Source organism: Poecilia formosa, unplaced genomic scaffold (assembly GCF_000485575.1).
Source record: "Poecilia formosa unplaced genomic scaffold, Poecilia_formosa-5.1.2 Scaffold213, whole genome shotgun sequence".
Taxonomy (NCBI): Eukaryota; Metazoa; Chordata; class Actinopteri; order Cyprinodontiformes; family Poeciliidae; genus Poecilia; species Poecilia formosa.
In genome coordinates, this window is record NW_006800152.1 from 27,242 (window position 1) to 45,612 (window position 18,371).

The 18,371-nt window shown below is 35.6% G+C and overlaps 2 protein-coding genes across 2 annotated transcripts in view; one reads left to right on the forward strand and one right to left on the reverse strand.

Annotated features, from left to right (window-relative positions):
• Positions 1 to 1,787: 1,787 nt before the first annotated feature.
• LOC107838107 (trace amine-associated receptor 1-like) lies at positions 1,788 to 2,708 on the reverse strand. Its single transcript, XM_016679476.1, has one exon. It carries the CDS (start codon positions 2,706 to 2,708, stop codon positions 1,836 to 1,838), a length of 873 nt encoding a protein of 290 aa, XP_016534962.1. The 3' UTR covers positions 1,788 to 1,835.
• Positions 2,709 to 8,247: 5,539 nt separating this feature from the next.
• The window catches only part of LOC103148796 (uncharacterized threonine-rich GPI-anchored glycoprotein PJ4664.02-like), a 32,773-nt gene continuing 22,649 nt past the window's right edge, over positions 8,248 to 18,371 (forward strand). The window contains exons 1-5 of the mRNA XM_007567733.2: positions 8,248 to 8,374; positions 15,331 to 15,437; positions 15,573 to 15,624; positions 15,723 to 15,875; positions 16,007 to 16,180. Of these exons, the coding sequence (XP_007567795.2) occupies positions 15,336 to 15,437; positions 15,573 to 15,624; positions 15,723 to 15,875; positions 16,007 to 16,180 (481 nt within the window). The 5' untranslated portion in view covers positions 8,248 to 8,374; positions 15,331 to 15,335. The remainder of the gene's footprint in view (positions 8,375 to 15,330; positions 15,438 to 15,572; positions 15,625 to 15,722; positions 15,876 to 16,006; positions 16,181 to 18,371) is intronic.

The window sequence follows — 18,371 nt, forward strand, 5'->3', positions numbered from 1 at the left end:
CTTTATGACAACAGTCATAAATATTCATGAAGGCTTATTCATGTTCATGACAGGTGATATGTCATGTTTATGACAGTGTTATGTCAGTCTTATTCAACCCCCTTCAAATAAAGTGTTACCGAATATTCTTTTGTCTTAGTTGTTGGACAAGTTCAAGCTTTAATTTATGATGTTGAATTCATGTTATGTTCCTTGGTGTGATTCTGACTTGATTGATTTTAAATTACTCATATAATATATTATTGGCATTATGACATTTGTGTTTGTGTATACTGTGGTTTTGATGGGTGAAAAGCAAGGATTTTCCTGTAATCACAGATGAAAATGTGTCTCCTGTTTCATAACAGCAGGTGATGATCATTTCACCAAAGTGCACCATAGAGCGCCACAGAAAGTCATTTCTGCCTGTTGCCATTAGGCTTTACAATGCCCAAGTCTGTGCTAATTGATTCAAATTTTTTCTGCACTCATTTATAGGTTATTTACTGATTAATATATTGCATGTGATTGCTTGTTATTTATTTATTTGTTTATATCTAGTCATTTTGAACTCATCACTCTTAGGTATATATATATATATATATTACAAATTTTGTATTTATTACCTAGGATGGAGTAGCTTTCAACAAATAAGCAATTTCCCTTTGGGAATCAATAAAGTATATTCTATTCTATTCTATTCTATTCTATTCTATTCTATTCTATGTACACCCCAGCCCTTGTCTAAGACACATATCTTGTATTAACTAATAGATTGACTGCTGCTGAAAATGTCACCGTCAAGCTCGCCAAGCAGGAACGAACCATTTCATGCAGATCCAGGGGAGTTCAGTGCAAATATGGATGTGTGCTTTTTGGTGTGGGAGTGGTAACATTTAATTTTTACCTGATAAAAACAATTTTAGAAAAACAATATGATTAATTTTGTAATTGACAGGGCCACATTTTATTTAATTTCTGTGTATTTCCCCCCTATATGGCGCCCCTGATTGTTATAATAAAGAAAGTGTATTAATTTACCAAATTTCTACCTTCATTGAAGAACTTTCCCTTAACCCGATCTCCATGGAATTCAAATTAAGTCATCTGGTCTAATCTATGGGATGAAACTAAACAAGGTAATTCTAATGCTGTTAATGTAAATTTTAAATGAGCAACTTGGTAACATCTCAACTTAGAATAACTGAATTTATATTACAACTGTATTTACTGCATCTAAGAGGATTCAATAAATCCTTAATCCTTAATAAATCCAGAGGGAAATGATGGAATTTTATTATGTTTTGTGCATAACGCAGCGTCATTGTCAAAATTGCATTGCTGTTTCAATATTGCAATAAATCCATCTACTTTTTTGTTTGAAATGTATTCCTTTTATCAAGGTTAACCATTAAAATAACATTTCTCAAACAAATGTTGGAAAGAGACGCACCATATTGAGAGACTACAGTCCTCTATGCAGTTGTCTTCAGGTCTATTTCTGGTCATGGACATTTTCCTGCATGGTTTCCCCTTCTCTCTCTGTTCACCTACTGATGAAGAAAGGCTACTAATGTCACAAAAAATGTAACCCCCACACCCTCCAAAAACTGGAAATATTTCTTCCATTGCTTTAACAGTAGACCAGGTTGAGCCTTACCTGTATTTTTTACTACAGGTTATAATCACAGTTTAACTGTTCGCTGTTTAAGAATGTGTCAACAAACACAACAAATCTGTGCTTTGGTTCATCTAACAAGATTTTTAAATGGAGCATAACTTAAATTCTCAAAATTTAATATATTGGAATGAGTTCACGTTCATTTAAAAAACCTCTGCTGCTTGCATATTGATATTCAATGCAGTCTCAATTTAGTAAAATTGCCTCGTAATATTTTCCCAGAAGCAATAATTTTAATAGCTGACCTGAACCAGGTGTAAAAAAACCCGTAGATAAATGGATTAAGCATTGAATTGGATAATGTTAACCAGTTAAGTGTTTCAATCACTGGAATTGGTACTGGATTACTGGTAAAAGGCAGAAAAGTGATGCAAAGGAAGAATGGAGACCAGCAAAACAGAAAAACTCCCAGAACAATAGCCAGAGTTTTGGTGGCTTTTCTCTCCATCTTACTGGCAGTTGCTCCAGACTTTATGCTTTGGATGCTTCGTGCCTGTCTCTGTGCGACAAGGAAGATCTTCAGGTAGATGCAAAGAATTATGACCACTGGAAAGTAAAATGATAATATAGGTCCAATTGTGTTTGCCATCAGAACATCAATAAAACAGTTTTCCAAACATTGTTCATTTTTTAATCTAGGAATTGTCACTCCGATGCTAACGAGAGCAGAAACACCCCAGCTCACTGCGATCATGATGGCAGCAACATGACGGCTGATTTTAGATCTATATGTGAGAGGCTGACACACAGCATAGTACCTGTCAACTGAAATACAACACAGGTGCATAATAGAGCATGTACTAAACAATATATCAAAGCTGTCACGGACCTTACAAAATAAACTCTCATTATAGGTACATGAACTGAGAGAGAAGGCCATGCTGAGAGGAAACACTAAAATCCCAACCAGCAGGTCGGCCACAGCCAGAGACAGAATGAGAGTGTTGGTGGGTGTGTGAAGCTGTTTGAAATAAACTATTGATATTACCACAAGGAGGTTTCCACATACAGTTACAGTAGATAATAGCATAAGAAATCCATATAACATTACACATATAACAGAAGGAGTCATGGTTAGTTTGTAACTGAAGTCAATCATTTCATAGCATGGGTGTAAGTGAGTCATAATAACTGTCCTGTTCACAGTCACATCTGGGTTCATGACCTAAAAATTGAAAAAAAAAAAATCTCTGAAACATAAACATAACATTAAATACATCTGACAGCACATCAGAAATACGTCAAGTACTTACTTATTTCAAACTGTCAATTACAGGCAGTCAGTTCACCAGCAGTATTTGCTTTGTGCCATGAGTCTTTGTGCAAAATCCTTTATAGAAACTCCTTGCCAACCTCATTTACACCATCATAATTACTGTCCAATGAGATTTTTGTAACTTTCTTCCATCAGACAGGAGTAATGATCAGTGAGTCTAAGAGTATGTGTGTCTGTACATCCCACCTGTTGAATAATATCGCGAGTAGGGTGCACCGATTGCAGTTTTCTGGCCAATCGCCAATTAACGATCTTTTAAAATGCTTAACCTTCCAATTCCAATTTTTCATGTCTGAAATGTTACTCAAGATAGCAAGAAAGTTGTAGAGTTGGCAACAACTCTACAACTCTTTGTAGAAACTTACTCTACAAAGAGTAAGTTTCAATTAACTATTGTTAATTGAAAATGTGCAGACAGAATTTGGAGCACCGGTCTGTCAGTCAAACATTTCTCACCAGAGAGCAAAAGAGGACAGTGGTTGATTCTTAGATCTTTCTTAAATAAGATCGGTGGACAAGCTCGGCTTCCACTTGAAAAAAATCGGCCGATCACCGATGTCCCAAAATGAAAGAAATTGGCACCGGTAAATCAGCGAGCAAATAAATTGGTGCATCCCTTATTGCTAATCCTCCTCACGCTCACTTAGTCTCTGCTCGGACTCTCTGCTCTCTTACGAAACATTTTCTGCTTGCTTCTGGAACAAAAATGGACCGTTGCATGGCAACCTCTCAGCCAATAGAATGAAAGTTGTACTGGATGTATTTGTTTCCTTCTAGCAGGTGTGCCTGTACGGCTACTATTGATTGTAGCAACCTGTGTTGCTGTTTTCATCTGTAGTAATTGGGTCAAACGTTGGTCCCATCTTGTGACGTAATGAGGGTAAGTCAAAACATAAACAACTAAGGCTGGGTACGCAGAAGTGGAGGAAGTTGTGAGCGATTTCAGCAAAGACTTTAGCAATTGGAGGAAGAAGCTAGATTGAGTGATGAAGACTGAATAACTACAACACTATTTTTGAGCCATATAGTTCAACAATGATGCCTCCAACAATGTCGGACTCTTCCTTCTGGAGAGGAAGGGTCCGACAATGAGGCCATTGGAGCTGGACATATGTTGCCTCCAAACCACCCAATGGTAATAAATAGATATATATAATAATTATTTATTGTTAATTCTGGTTGAATTCCAATAATTCACTTACATTAAAGTCAAAAATTTAGTTTACACTTGTGACCTTCCTCACCATGTATACATTTTTAGAGGCACTTGATGCAAAAACAGTAAGACATTGGCAGTCCCTCTGTGTTTTCATTATTTTGGCTAATCTTGTTTTTTAAAATATTCTTAACACTTCTGTGTGCAAGTCCTTCTAAAAATAAGACGGTAACACTTTATTTGACAGGTTGTGAATATGACTGTCATGACACCATCATAAACATCAATAAGTCTTCATGAATATTTATGACTGTTGACATAAAGTGTCATTCGGTAAATTATGACACTTTTAATACAAAGGTGACATTATTCAAAATGTCTTTGTTACGACAACTTGACATTAACTAAGAAATCATGATCCTACATAAATTTGTTACAAAAGCATTCCTGATTAAACTTTTAAAATTATGTAGCTTTATGTTATTAAAGCTAAAGTTTAATCAGTTGAATACAGAAGTTGCTGTTGCTTTGGAGTTATCCAACAATCTGCTGACTGAAAAAGGAATGTAAAAATTCTAGGAAGTTTCTTAGTAGAAATGTGAACGGACTGAACAAAGGGAGTGGCTTCAATAAATTCCAAGAACGATATCTTAGATCTCTAATCAGTGGAATGTTGTGGGAAATGTGTTAACTTTGTCACTTCCATACATCTGGCTTTCAGAAGAAAAAAAATAGACTTTTCTGATTAATTGGTGAAAAAATGGAACTGGAAAAAATGAAGGCATCTTGACACAGCATGGTTCAATTAGGTGCATTAATTCAACCTTATATGGGATCCAGGCAGAATCCCATATAAGGTTGGCATCTAAAAGCAAAGGCAAGACAAACTACTATCAAAATTAACAGAACAACTGTATTACGGTTCCATCAATACCAAAAGGTGAAAAGTTGTCATTTAGTTTGTACTTTTTAAGATCATTTTTAAAATGAAGGTAACATCATATTTGCAAAAATTATATCATATTACACTTTTTAAAGCAAACACAAACTAAAAACAGTGCATGTTTGGATGATGTCTCTGGATAGAGAGTCTTCAATTAGAGGTGTGAATGTGTGTGGTCTGTTGACAGTCCCTCAGCTACCGTTGCCTTAGAATACTCAGGCACACTGTCAACTAATCTTTTCCACAGGGGTTTATAAAGCACACAAGATGTAAAGGAAAACAAAGTTACGGCCACTGAAGAATAAACGTGGTGAAAGTGGACCCATAGAGTTTAGGGTGATAATGAACCAGAAATGACACCAGCCAACAAGGGACTTGTGTGATGAAAGAACTGCATCCTGTTTATTTTCAAAGTAGTGAAGTTGGTGGCGACTAAAGACTACTGACTAATTTGTCGGTGTAGATTTTTATCAAACCATGAAGTAATATAACAAAAACAGAGAATTCTTTTTTGACGACTTTTTGGGTAGTATCTACAACAAACCTGCTCATGAATGTTATTCAATCTTGTTTACAATGCTCTAACTAGACTAAACTTCAACAATTCAATCAGATAGTATGGTAAGCTTTTACAAAGGGAGTAAACACAACCCCAGCTGTCTTCCAGTAACAGTGAAAGAACCGTATGAGGGTTACTGGATGAACAGCATGCCTTAAATTCCAATTAGGACCAAGACTGTGTGGGTTCAGTTTCACGGTCAAACTCAATCTTATTTATTCACAACCACTGGTTTTCATCAAGCTACTATATATGAATATTGCAAAATGAAATTACCTTTGAGATTAAACTATGAATTCTCATGGGAACTGATGAAGAATTTTTCCATTCTCTCAGGGTACTCCTTACGTCCTGATATTTAAAAACGCATTCCAGCTCTTGACAATTCTTCACTGCCAATCATCATGAGCTTGTGGATTGCTAAATATCTCATAAGAAGAAGCTAATTTTAAAGTAGAATACTTGTTTGAATTTTACTCTGATTTAGATTTGGCCTATTTTAATTAGTTTTCTTAAAAACCTGTTAACAAGTTGATTGTATAGTCTTGCAAGAAGATGACAATATGTTGCTTAAAGTGCACAGACCTTTACCATAAGTTTAAACAAAGACTGCAAATTCTTCTGTCTGCCTTGTGAAACAGATGAGGGCAGTTGACCTGCTTACTTGGATGTTTAAAACGAATGAAAAGGCCTCACTTTCCTTCAGGTAAAAACATATGGCTTTCAACACAGTATTTTTAAGCAATGTGATGTACTTTATTTTCTGAGAAATAAAGTGTTACACACCAGAGCCTATTGTAGTCCTGAAGCAACTCATCTGAAATGTTTATAACTTGTCAACTGTTAAATCTTTTAGAGCTCTTAGTCCTTACTTCCACTAGACTGTCTCCTGGAGACAGGCCAGTGGTTAAGACTTATCATAGTTAGCTTGTGACGTCCTGGCGTGGTGCTGTGTGGTCGTGATGTTTTTGCCGTGGTCTTGCTCTGTGTGGCCTCTCTCTGTCAGTCTCGTGTTGATGGCCTTAATGTCCTGGATCATTTCCAACACCTGTGCCTGGTTAATGTTTCTTTGCTCTACCTCAGGCTTCTCTGATTGTTGAGCCTTCTCATCTGTTTAACTATTACGCACTTCCAGTTGTCAAACTCACACACCCATGTTCTAAGTCTTATATTTCTGTAACGCAAGACAACAAAACGTCACTTACTAATCACAAAGCCCTTCCAATTGTTCTGTTGTTCAATCCCCTCCTTTGCCTCCACACCCCAACTTTTTTAGAGTCTATTTCCCCTGCCTGACTACTTTAATCCAGTCTTTCTAGGGAATTATTTTAAAAAATCGAGGTGACAACCTTCTAGTATTGCCATTACCCTCTGCTGGATGGGTCGTGTCTGTTTCCTGTTATTCCTTTTCAGTTCTCTGGTGTTTACCTGGTTGTGTGACTTTGCTCCTACCATACCTGCATGTCATTATCCATTATCTCATTAAGAGCAGCTTATAAGGCACTTGTACTAATCATGTCTGCAGCTCATCAAAGAGCTAAGTCTTTGTGCTATTTTAATTTTTAAAGAGTTTCATAGCTTAAGTCTCTTTGTGTTCCAGACACACCAACCAGACTTTTGCCTCTATTTGATAGAACCTGCAATGTTCTTCTAAATCACCAATCTTCGTCTATGAACATGTCCTCCTTGAGCAACTACCTCTAATGCCGTAATTATCCTCAGCTGCCGATCAACAGACACCTTTGCTTGAAAAACCATTTACTTCAGCTCAAAACTTAACCTATCTCCAGTAAATCCTGATAAGATCCTTAGAGAAAAAACATATTTTAAAATTCTCAAGTAACAACTTTTAATTTAACTTTTAATTTAACTAACTTTAACTTTTAATGCTTGTTCTCCTTTTCACAAAAGTTCTTTGGTTGAAAATCTTGAGCTTATTACTAACTCTAGCTATACAAAGTGCTAACTACCCTGCAGGTAATCTAACTTTGTCTTTCATCCTGTGGAAGAGGTTTTGTTGCCTGATCTGATCATTGAATTGACCAAAACATCTGCCACATTCAGCAGCATTTTTCTGTGCATAATGATCAGATTTAACTTCCATGTGACACATGAATTTACATGGCTTCATAGAGTCAATAGTTGAATCTATTAAATGACCAGCAGCCATCATGGAAACATTCGCTGACATAAAATCAATCTGTTCATCAGAATTAGCTGGTTGCCTCTTCAGCTGAAGAAAGGATCAAAACCGAAACAACCTTAGCAATGTGTGAAAATATGTCCTCTTGTCACCCAGGAATTGCTTCAATCTGAAATCAGATATGTTAAATCAGGTCAGAGATCAGATTGTACTTTACACAAGTCATAGATGCACTATATGATTTAAGAAAGTTTGAATGTTTCTGAAAGATTTATGAAATCTGTGAGCCTGCTTTGTGTGTGTTGACAAAAAGACAAAGATGATGAGCGTAGCTTAAACACAGAAGCATTTCTAAAGGAAATAGGCATGTCCTCCAGCGACGTAGTGGTGCTCTGAAAAGACATGACGCAGACATTTGTTTTCACAGGACAATCCCCACAGTCAAAGTGAATAGACAGTCGCCTGAGTATTTGTTAAAAACCCAGCTTGCTCAACAAGCCTGACGAGTTTGTTTTGAGGAAGTTGAATCAAAGACTTTTACTTGACTGGGAGTATAAATCAGTGTGTCGGAATGAAGAGCAGTAGGATGAAAGTACGGTTTTGACGAGCCTTTTAGGAAGCATCAGGACAAGAGTAGGTGAGTTGATTATAAGGTGTTTTTACATCTCTGTCCCTAATGTGATCCAGGAGATACTTTTAAGTTCTAAGCATCCTGTTTACAGAATCCTTTTCTTGACCATCCAGCTATACTTTGTAATTAATACATTTACGCATAACCATTCACATGATTTCATGACACCACTTGGTGTTTAATTGGTGTGAGGTATTTGATTCGTTACTTTTCAAGATGGAGTAAGAAATGTATTGAAGTACTGATTTAATTACATTGTAAACTGACTTTTTGAAACTCATTGCGACGAGGACAAAATATTTCAGCTTGGTTTAAATTTTGGGAGTCACAAAAATGCAAAAAAAAGAAAAGAAAAAAAACAAAAACAATCATAAATCTGAAGGAATCTTTAAAACCTAACAATGCTTGTTAATTGTGTAATGCTAAAACTTTTTCAAAAGTTATATCCTTCAAATATTTTTACTAAGAGATAACTCTCACTCATGCCTTCTTCTGAGTTTTAAGTAACAAAGTACTTCATGTAGTTGGGAAAGAAAGCAAGGAGTAAAACGTTTAAAAAATCTCCTCTAGCTCAAATGAAAACATCTTCAACCTTCACAGGAACTACAATAAATAAAGTGGAATCCCAGTTTTAAACTGGAAGTTTTTAAAAAATGACATTAATGTACAACTGGCTGGTACTTTAAATATATCTTTAGTGTTGTGAGTTATTAAAATTCAAAGTGAATTTCTGCTGCACTGTTGCTTTGACCACATCTTTTTAGTCGAGTTTCTAAGTCACTGTTTGGCCCCAGAGTGGCGCACACAGTTTTGAGAAACGTGTATTGAATGGTGTTGCATTTTACAAGGTGAACAGACCACAGTGCATCCTAGTGACATTTAATGCTATGTTGGGGTTAGAACAGGGGTGTACATTGTTTTTTAGGGACAAACATTGAATATTTTATACAGAATGAGCTGAATAACACTGCTGTAGGGTGATACAGGTGTTTAGAGGACTAATGGAAACCTTTGTGTGTCAAAGATGATTTCATGAAGGTTATCCACAGTTTGGAAATTACATACATTTTTTATTAATTATCTTTTCCATCATACCATACAGGCTTTCTGTGAGTTTTAAATGAAAGTCAATTCAGTTTATTTATATAGCTCCAGTTCACAACAAATCAGTCATACATTCCAATTGATCCTAATTATCAAACATTACAGCAAGCCCAGTTTAATATTCAAAGTAGTGTGATTGTTTCTATCTAAGGAAACCCAGCAGATTGCATCGAGTCATTGACTTGGAGCATTCACTTCTCCTGGACGAGTTTTTTGTAACAACGGAAAGCGCAGATAAACAAAAAGAAACTTGATCAGCTGATGTGGGGTCTGATTGAGTGCATGTTTGTGTGTTTTATTTGTTTGCCTTCTCGATTTTTCCTCTTGCGCTTTGAAGCTTGCAAAGTTGGATTGTAATGAAAACATGAATATTTTTAATTTCTTCATCGGTCATAAGATTTAGTTTGAGTTCAAGGGTTTTCTTTCCATCACTGAACAGTGAGACTAGTGATGAACAAGTCATGAGTAGGAGCAAAATATCTCACTTTTATTAGTGCAAGGTTTGGCATTCACATCACTTAGTAGCAGTGTGCAGAGTCATCTCCTCTAAGTCTGAAGGCATAGGTCTTAAGAGAAAAAACATTCTTAAGTGGAGAAGTTTAAATATTTTTTGTGTCTTGTTCACAACTAATTGTAGAAGTAAGTAGGAAATGGACTGAAGAGATTTAGCCCTTGCCTGCAGCAATGTGGGTGCAGCTGGAGTACATCATGAAGTCGAAACTAAGACAAAAAGCCTCTGGATTTACCTGTTTAACTGAGGCCAAACCCACATCTGTGAGGTCATGAGACATGGATCATGACTGTAAGATGAGGGTCAATCTTTGAGCAGCTGAAGCAAGGTTCCATAGAAAGACTAAGTTCAAGATAGATTGACATCCTCCATTTTCTGCCAAAGGTTAATTTGATGTGGAAGAGCAGAATGAAATGGAGTGTGTTATAACTGAAAGGATAATGGGTGGATAATGTATCTCTAACAAAAAGCTAAAAAGCTACAGGAAAGGAACCTTTGACGGGAGACACACTACAGATAGTTTGGCCCAATTTTACCCCTGATTTCATCAGGAAAGTCTAAGTCAGTCTGCAGTAGTTGTGGCCATTTTGGGAGGGAGATCTGGCAAAAAAATAAAAATAAAAATAGCGTGAGATGAAGCAAAAACTGGAGTCAGAAAGTGTTTCAGGGGAACAGACTGGAGCATTCAAACAAACACTTTATGTTTAGTAAAACCTGAACAAAGTCAGTTACAGTAAGCTTACTGTCAACCCATTTGCAACTGTTGTTGTCAACAGCCAATGAAAAAGAGAGACTGGGACACAACACAAACTCTGAGCATTTATTCCCTTTTTTCTTTCTAAGTTTATTTGCAATCATACAATATTGCATCAAACAAACACAAAACAGCAGCCTGCATAAAACAAACACACTCTTACTAAATAAAATAACATTCAATTCAGTCTTGGTTTATTCATGTAATGCCGCAACCCTTCTCACGTGTCAAGGCACATTAGGCACATTCAGTCCAATTATAGAGACAGATTCCAAGTCAATTACATATATACAATAATGTAATAAGAATCTGAAATACAGACAGAGATTTTGATATCAAGGACTGTAAATAATGAAGGACCTTATTGGTATTTAATTAAATCAATATTTTAAAATTAATTAAATACCTAATGGAAGATTTTTACAAACAGAACATATTTATTTACAATAAAGTCTTCATGCCGATTTGTCCTAGAGTCCTAGATTCTACAGTCCTAGATTAAATTGTTTTGTCAGATAGTAATGTAAATAATTATATGAACATTTACAGTCATTCCAACATCAACAAACATATTAACAACCTCAAATGAATGTTCCAAACACTTTACATGAATAAAACAGAAAATACAGAATACACTGTCCATATCTTATTTACTTATGAGTTAGACTTGAAAGAAGTAAAAACTTCTGAGAATAATTTCTGCTACTGCCACCTACTGGTGTGTGTGGTACTTCAAACTAGAATTCTATAAAGTTATGTTTTTATTCATAATTCAGATATACCAGTACATTAACTTTTTTCAATCAGGTGTTGAAGAGTACCTGTATTTCAGAATGACATTACTAATTACAGCAGAACCCAGAAACCATTTACTTTACTTATTTGAGATGTTAAGAACTTCGAGAACTGGAGAACACCATTTTGTAAAGTCTAGAATTGTGTAACTTTGTTTTAGTTATTTGCAAAAAAAGAAAAAAGAAAAAGTGGGAGACCTTAATGGATGATAAATAACATGTAAGCTATTGTCATTTCAAATGTTTCAAAAATATAAAATGGGAATAAATTGTGTTTTCTGCCATAAGGATATCAGTTAAGTATTATCTTTGTATGCGTGAAATGAAAAAATCAACTGGGAGATGAGCAGCTGGGATGTCAGAAATCTGTTCGCTATCGTTTCTCCAACCTTGTAACCAAACCTTTTTAAAAGCAGATTAATTGTAGTAGTCTCTTTTAAAACCAGAGTAAAATGTAACTTGTAGCAAAAAAAATATGTCTACATTATGGTACACATATCTGAAACAGAAGTTTTTACTTGTTTACAAAGAAGCTAGCGTTAGATCTGGACCATTACTAGCCACTAAAATCAGCCATTTAAGTCTCCCATATCTGTGTTTTAAAATAAGGGAAACATTTTTTATTCTTCATTTTCATTGTTTTGTTTTGTTTCTTTGGCCAAGTGGAAATTGTTGAAAAGACAATTGACACAGATATTTTTGTGTGTTGTTAGGGATGTTTATGTGGTTACGTGGCCACAAAAAGTCACCAAGAAAAAACGTTCTGTGTCACTTTCTGCTTGTTTATGAACGAAACAAGTCTGAGAAGGTCAATTAAGTTGACTTACCTCACATCTGCTGTTATACTGAAATATGACGTTCATTTTTTAACTCAGTGAATTAATAGTTAAGCTTTTGGACAGCCTCACCCATATGAATAATTGCCTAGACAATGGAACTCACACAGTCAGCTGTATTTTCTTTAGTGTATTTACAGAGAAACCAGTATTACAACTTGTCAAGAGTTACATAAGTAGTAGGTTTGTTTCACTTTAGAAATGCATCATTTATTGTGGTCAATAACATGAAATGGGACAATTTTAATGGATAAAAATCAATGTGGTTAATAACAATGACTCTATTACGATTGAAGGTCTGAAACTGAGCATTTGTATGTAAAGTAACTATTGTGTCTGAGGAGTTAGCAGATAAAACAGGGTAGCTACACCCTGGACAAGTGTCAGTGTACTACAGTGTGATATTGCAGCAACTAGTTGTCCTACTTAGTCTGTCCTCAAAAGGCTGTAGTTTCGCTAACTAAGCAGGAAACACCATAATTGGTGGATTCCACATCAGAAATGTTCATACACCTGAATTTTTTAAATAATTAAATAATGGAATATATATCTACATAAAACTGTTGTGCAACTATATTAGAGAGTACAGTTGAGATTCGAAACTGGGTGTAGCTACTTATACTACATTCTGGAATTCTTTGGGACCTGTTTGTTCCAGAACTAGACAAAGCAAGCATGAACATTCTGGAACAGAGCCATACTTTCTGTATCATCATAAAGATACAGGCGGTTAAACTGCATTAGTTGTCAGGAATTTAAGTACGTGCTGGTTACGCACTAGGTTTTATACAGAATAGTCTATTGGAGTTAAACACTTGTATCTGTGGTTTTGTTAGTTTTGTTCACATACATTATCCTTTGGTTGACTTACATTCACTCATCTAACAGGTGTGTTTCTGGGATTGGGCAAAAAACTAAAGCAAAAATGCTGACAGTTGCACTTTCGTGAGGAGGTCATCTATGTTCATGTAGCAATAAGCAGTTCTTGCATAATCTGAACACACTGGCTTCCATTACAAACTCCAAAACATTTTGTGTCCTAATGTTGTTGTCATAATGTCATTTATAAATCTATGACTGGTCCTCTCTTGTCTTCAATTCTCCGTCAGTTGGAAGAGTTCTTAAAACGTTTTATTCCCTGCTAAGATTTTAGTACTTTTATCAGATCATGGCCTCCATAACAGTTTTGGAAAAACTTGTAATCATTCTCCATCTATAGTTGGAATTAATTCCAAAGGCATTTAGTCATTTATTTGCTTGTTTTAATATTAATTATAACTAATCAAAATATTTCTTGATATGTAAACATCTGTGTTTATTTAATCTAAACTGACAATAATTGCGATTATTGCTGTCATTATGCATTAATGTCTTTGTAATTTTCTTATATTAGCTTGATTGGCTTTACCAGCACGTTTACAAAGGCTTTGTAAAGTTTTCCTAAGATAAATAGATGTTTATGCTCAATCATTTGGCCAAGTTAGCACAAGGTTTGCTTACCTAGTCAATTTAAAAGACATGGCATGGGTTTTGTATTAATCCTAGCATTTTGAAAACATGCTTGAAATTATGCATTGCACAATCTTGTTCTTTTTGGATCTTATAAAGTGCAAAATGTTAAATGTTTTGCAACTTTTTAACATTGCTCATCGATTTGCAAAACTGAAAATGACAGCAAAAAACTGTTCATATCATCAGGCGACGATAAATTACAACCAGGCCTGTTTTTAGAGTCTTGGTCTGTGAATGGTCTAGGACTCAGGTTGAACTCAGAGAATCAACACCTTCAGGTAAAAGACCTCAAAATAAACTCTTTGTAGGGGTAAAACAGCACTCATTGTTCACTTTTGTGTCAGAAGAAGTAAGAGAAGAAGAAATTATAAAAACAAGGTAAATTCTCAACAAGAAGTCAGAGCAGCTTTTTCCCCTCAATGTTCTTAAGCAATAAATGAAACTCCAATAAACTGGAGAGCAACAGATCTCTCAACAATGAATCTATTAAAAATGTTATGGATTTTTCTTTTCTTCTTTTACTCATGATCTGACTATGCTTATCTATCTGATGGGTGTTTGGCTCCGTGATTGAATTGCTTTTGTAAATAAGAGTTGTCGCAAAAATGAGTTGCACTGAGAAAGTCCTAGAGGACCATAATGGTCTGGTACAGAGGATCTTTGGTACAGAGGATCTTTGGTACAGAGGATCTTTGGTACAGAGGATCTTTGGTACAGAGGATCTTTGGTACAGAGGATCTTTGCATCAAATGAAAAGCAATGTGGATGTAGTGTTATGGTGTTGGCTTTCTTCACCTGAAGAAATCTGTGAAGCTAATGTTTATTATTCTGATTGGGAGCAGCCATCACTTGGTGACAGTGATAAATGTCAGGGTCATTGTTCCCATTTAAGATAATATCTGCTGACGTCAGAGAATTTAGTTGACCACAATCTGATCTTCCCTTAAAACACTGAATGAGGAAGACAGTAAAAATTCTGGGGGGAAAAAAAGTTTGTAGTACAGTTTTGCTTTAGCCAAACAAAGGCATAAACAAAGCAAAACAATGTGGTTTCGCTTTCTCTTTTGCTGCACTAACATTAGCTGCTGCCAAGACAAGTTTTTCATTTGTTTGTTTAAGTTTGATCTTTTAACAAACTACTGGAACTATAAACCATCACCATTTCTAAATGATTCTGCCAACCCTTTTTAAGTAAACACTGATGGTTGAACCCAAATATGACTGGTCTCTTCTGAAATGGTTGTAGCATTTATGTGTATTTCTGGGCAGGGAACATTTAAAAGCTTAGCTTACATGACTAAGTACATGGAATGGCATCATACAGGTCCAACAACTACAAGTCTTTACACCATTAGACCAGTAAGATTGTATATATGTAATTGCTGGTTTTCTTGTAGATGTTTTTAGGAACACTTAAGCTTGGAAGGTATTTACCTTTATTCTCTCTTTAGTGAAGATGGCTTTACCAAAGGCCCTGCGGTTCGGTGTTTTGCTGTTGTTAATATGCTTCACTCTCGACCAACCAGGATTCAGACAGTCTGTGTCCGTGTTCTTTCAGGTGAGCCTGGCATGTTACCAACCTTATTGTAGCGTCACACCATGTGAGATTGTCCTTTCACAGTGTAAAACACATAAATAGTTACTTTCATTGGTCAAAATTGCAAAGATAAGCAGAAGTGCTGATGCTTTACAGGATCTGAGGGATTCCACATCATCCATCCTTCATACCAGAGAGAAAAGAGAAGGTGAGTCACTGTAGAAAAAAATGGCTCCTTTCTGGATACACTAAATGTCTCATTAATGTCACTGTTAGGACAGTCATTAAAGGAAGTTTTTCTTCCAGCCTCTTCTGCTCTCTCAAACTTCACTGAACACGACCTCCAATTTGTCATAACCTTCTCTGACCTCGAGAGTCTCCAAAGGATTCTCAACAACTTCAGCTTCCCCGTTGTGATCAACAACACTGTGGAAATCAACAGCCTTGAGACCACAACAGGTATAACACGGCTTAGTGTTGTTTTCATTTTTGACAAACATTAATGCTGTACCATGTCCTCCTGTTCTGGGAACAAAATTAAGTCTTTGTATTGCGTTGATGTTTTTTTGTTTTTTTTCTTCTTCCCACAGTGTGTTCACCAAACATAACTGGGTACCAGTGTGTATGTGAGGAGAACTTTGCCTGGTCTTACAACAACTGCATTACGTATGGGGTCTGTGACCCCATCATAGGTGGCACATGTGGCTGCATTAATGACCTGCCAGCTGATGTTCAGTTCTGCCAGTCAAACAGCAGCCAAACAGGTAGGCCTGAAAAACCAGCATTCATCAGTCAGTAGAGCAAAAGTTCTATTCAAGCTCTATATATATTGAACTAAAAACTATAACAATTTAAAATACATGTCACTAATATGAAGTGACATGTTAGTAGCATGTTTTTGCCTCTAACATGTTACTTATTATTTTTGCTGTAACATATTACTGCGAAAATAATAAGAATTAATGCATTTGTGAATGGTATTATAAACACTGACCGAGCACAGGCTGTATACAGAGCATCAAGAGAGACTTTAAATGTATTTTTGGTTAAAATAGTGTGGATATATTTACTTCCTTAACCATTCAAGTCTAAGAGATGAGGTGAAGAGAGACCAAGTATGTAGGTATGTTGCAGGCAGATGCAAGATAAAAACCACCATACTGATATACTTTACTTTAAACCTGTTCGGGTGGGGGAGGTGAGAAACAGATGGTGAAAAGGGAACAAAGAACAGAGGTGCCTGAGGACATCTAGTGGCTATGACAGTACAAGAACAGCACAGGTCAATCCATGAATGAATTTCAGAACTGCACAGGCTATTTTCATAAAACATATACAGTATGTCTGAACAATGCATTGTTATATAATACTGCATTGTTATAGCAAAGACGATAATCTATTTTTGCAAAACCATTGATAAAGGAATTGATTTTTCTCTTCTAATGCCAGTTTTTCCTCTATTTGTCCTGTTTTTTTTACAGGACAAATAGCTTTTTGTCCAAAGTTTTTTACAGGACAAAACTTAATTCTGAATTGTTAAGTTCTAACAATTCAGAATCCACTGGCTTAACCAGGGTTCAGAAACACAGTCAGTAGAAATGAGATATAAAGTCTTCACGAGATCATAGTGTTAAATTCAAATATAATGTATATATTTTGTTATATACATTATATTGTTGGTTTATTTTTTTTCCCTTTTTTCTTGAAAATATTATGTCATTTCTGTTTGTGGACTCATGGTTTTACTAACTTGTGGAGTCAAAGATGAAGGTTATTTCAAGGTGTGAACCACAACCAACAACAGAAGATTTTTTACTGGAACAAATGTGCGAAATAAAGATATTTGTGCATATTTTTAATATAACCCTCATTTGCTGTGGTGGGCCCCATTACTAAAAGGTTAGCTGCGCTAACCCTGAAGCACTAATCATAAAAGGTAGTTTTAACACTACAGCAAATACCACACTAACGTGGTCGTTAGTGCTAAGGCTAAATGCCTACATTCAATTCAAAAGATGTCTATGAAAGAGTACAACAATCAAACGCTAATTTAGTTCTGATATGTTAATGTACATGTTATAAAATACCCTTAGATCATGTTTCTGTGTTCATATCTTGTTCTCCGCTGTCTGTGATTTATATGGTAAAGTTATTGGGGGGGGGAAAAAAGAAAGAATGGCAGAATAAGAAACCTAACTGCTGCATGAACGATCTTCAGTCACTTCAAAATAAGAACATAAATATAAATCTCTAACTACTTGAAGAATTCTTAAGTTGATAGTAAAAACATCGATATGGATCTCAAACTTTGACTGAAAGTTTTATAAAACAACCAAATACATTTATCCAGAAACATTAATTTGGGGTAAACTAAGCTGGCTAAATGTTTACAAAGTTAGCTAGAGCGTTTAGCAAAAAAGACAAAAAAAAAACAAAAAAAAACAATGCACTGTTGGATAAACAATGGACTTTTAGTGCAATGTTTATCTAGGAGTGAGGCCATCGTATTTGGTTTTGAGTATCTTTTTTCCCACTTGTTTTTCCCCCTCTGGAAAATTTTAACCAATGGCATTTTCTAAAAATGTTGACAATGTTATGTCAATTTCCAAAATGTTAAATCACTGTCAACTTTTTAAAACTCGTAAAGATGCAGTTACTACAAGTAGTAGGTATAAAACTAATAACCTCGGCGTTTTATTTGTGACTAGTATGCATTTGGAGATAATCGCCCTTTTCTTTTGTTTAAACAAAGTAAACACTTTGTTTAAAGCAAAGTGTTTTACTTTAAAACACTTTGGTAAGTTAAGCATATGTGCTTAACTTACCACTCTATACCTGACAAAAAAATTGAAACAAGGAAGTGCATTCCGATATGCCTGCAAGAACAACGAAGGTGCTCCGACCAGTTTTCTCAGAACCCTCATAGCTGTTTGGAAGAGTTCCCATTTCTGCTAT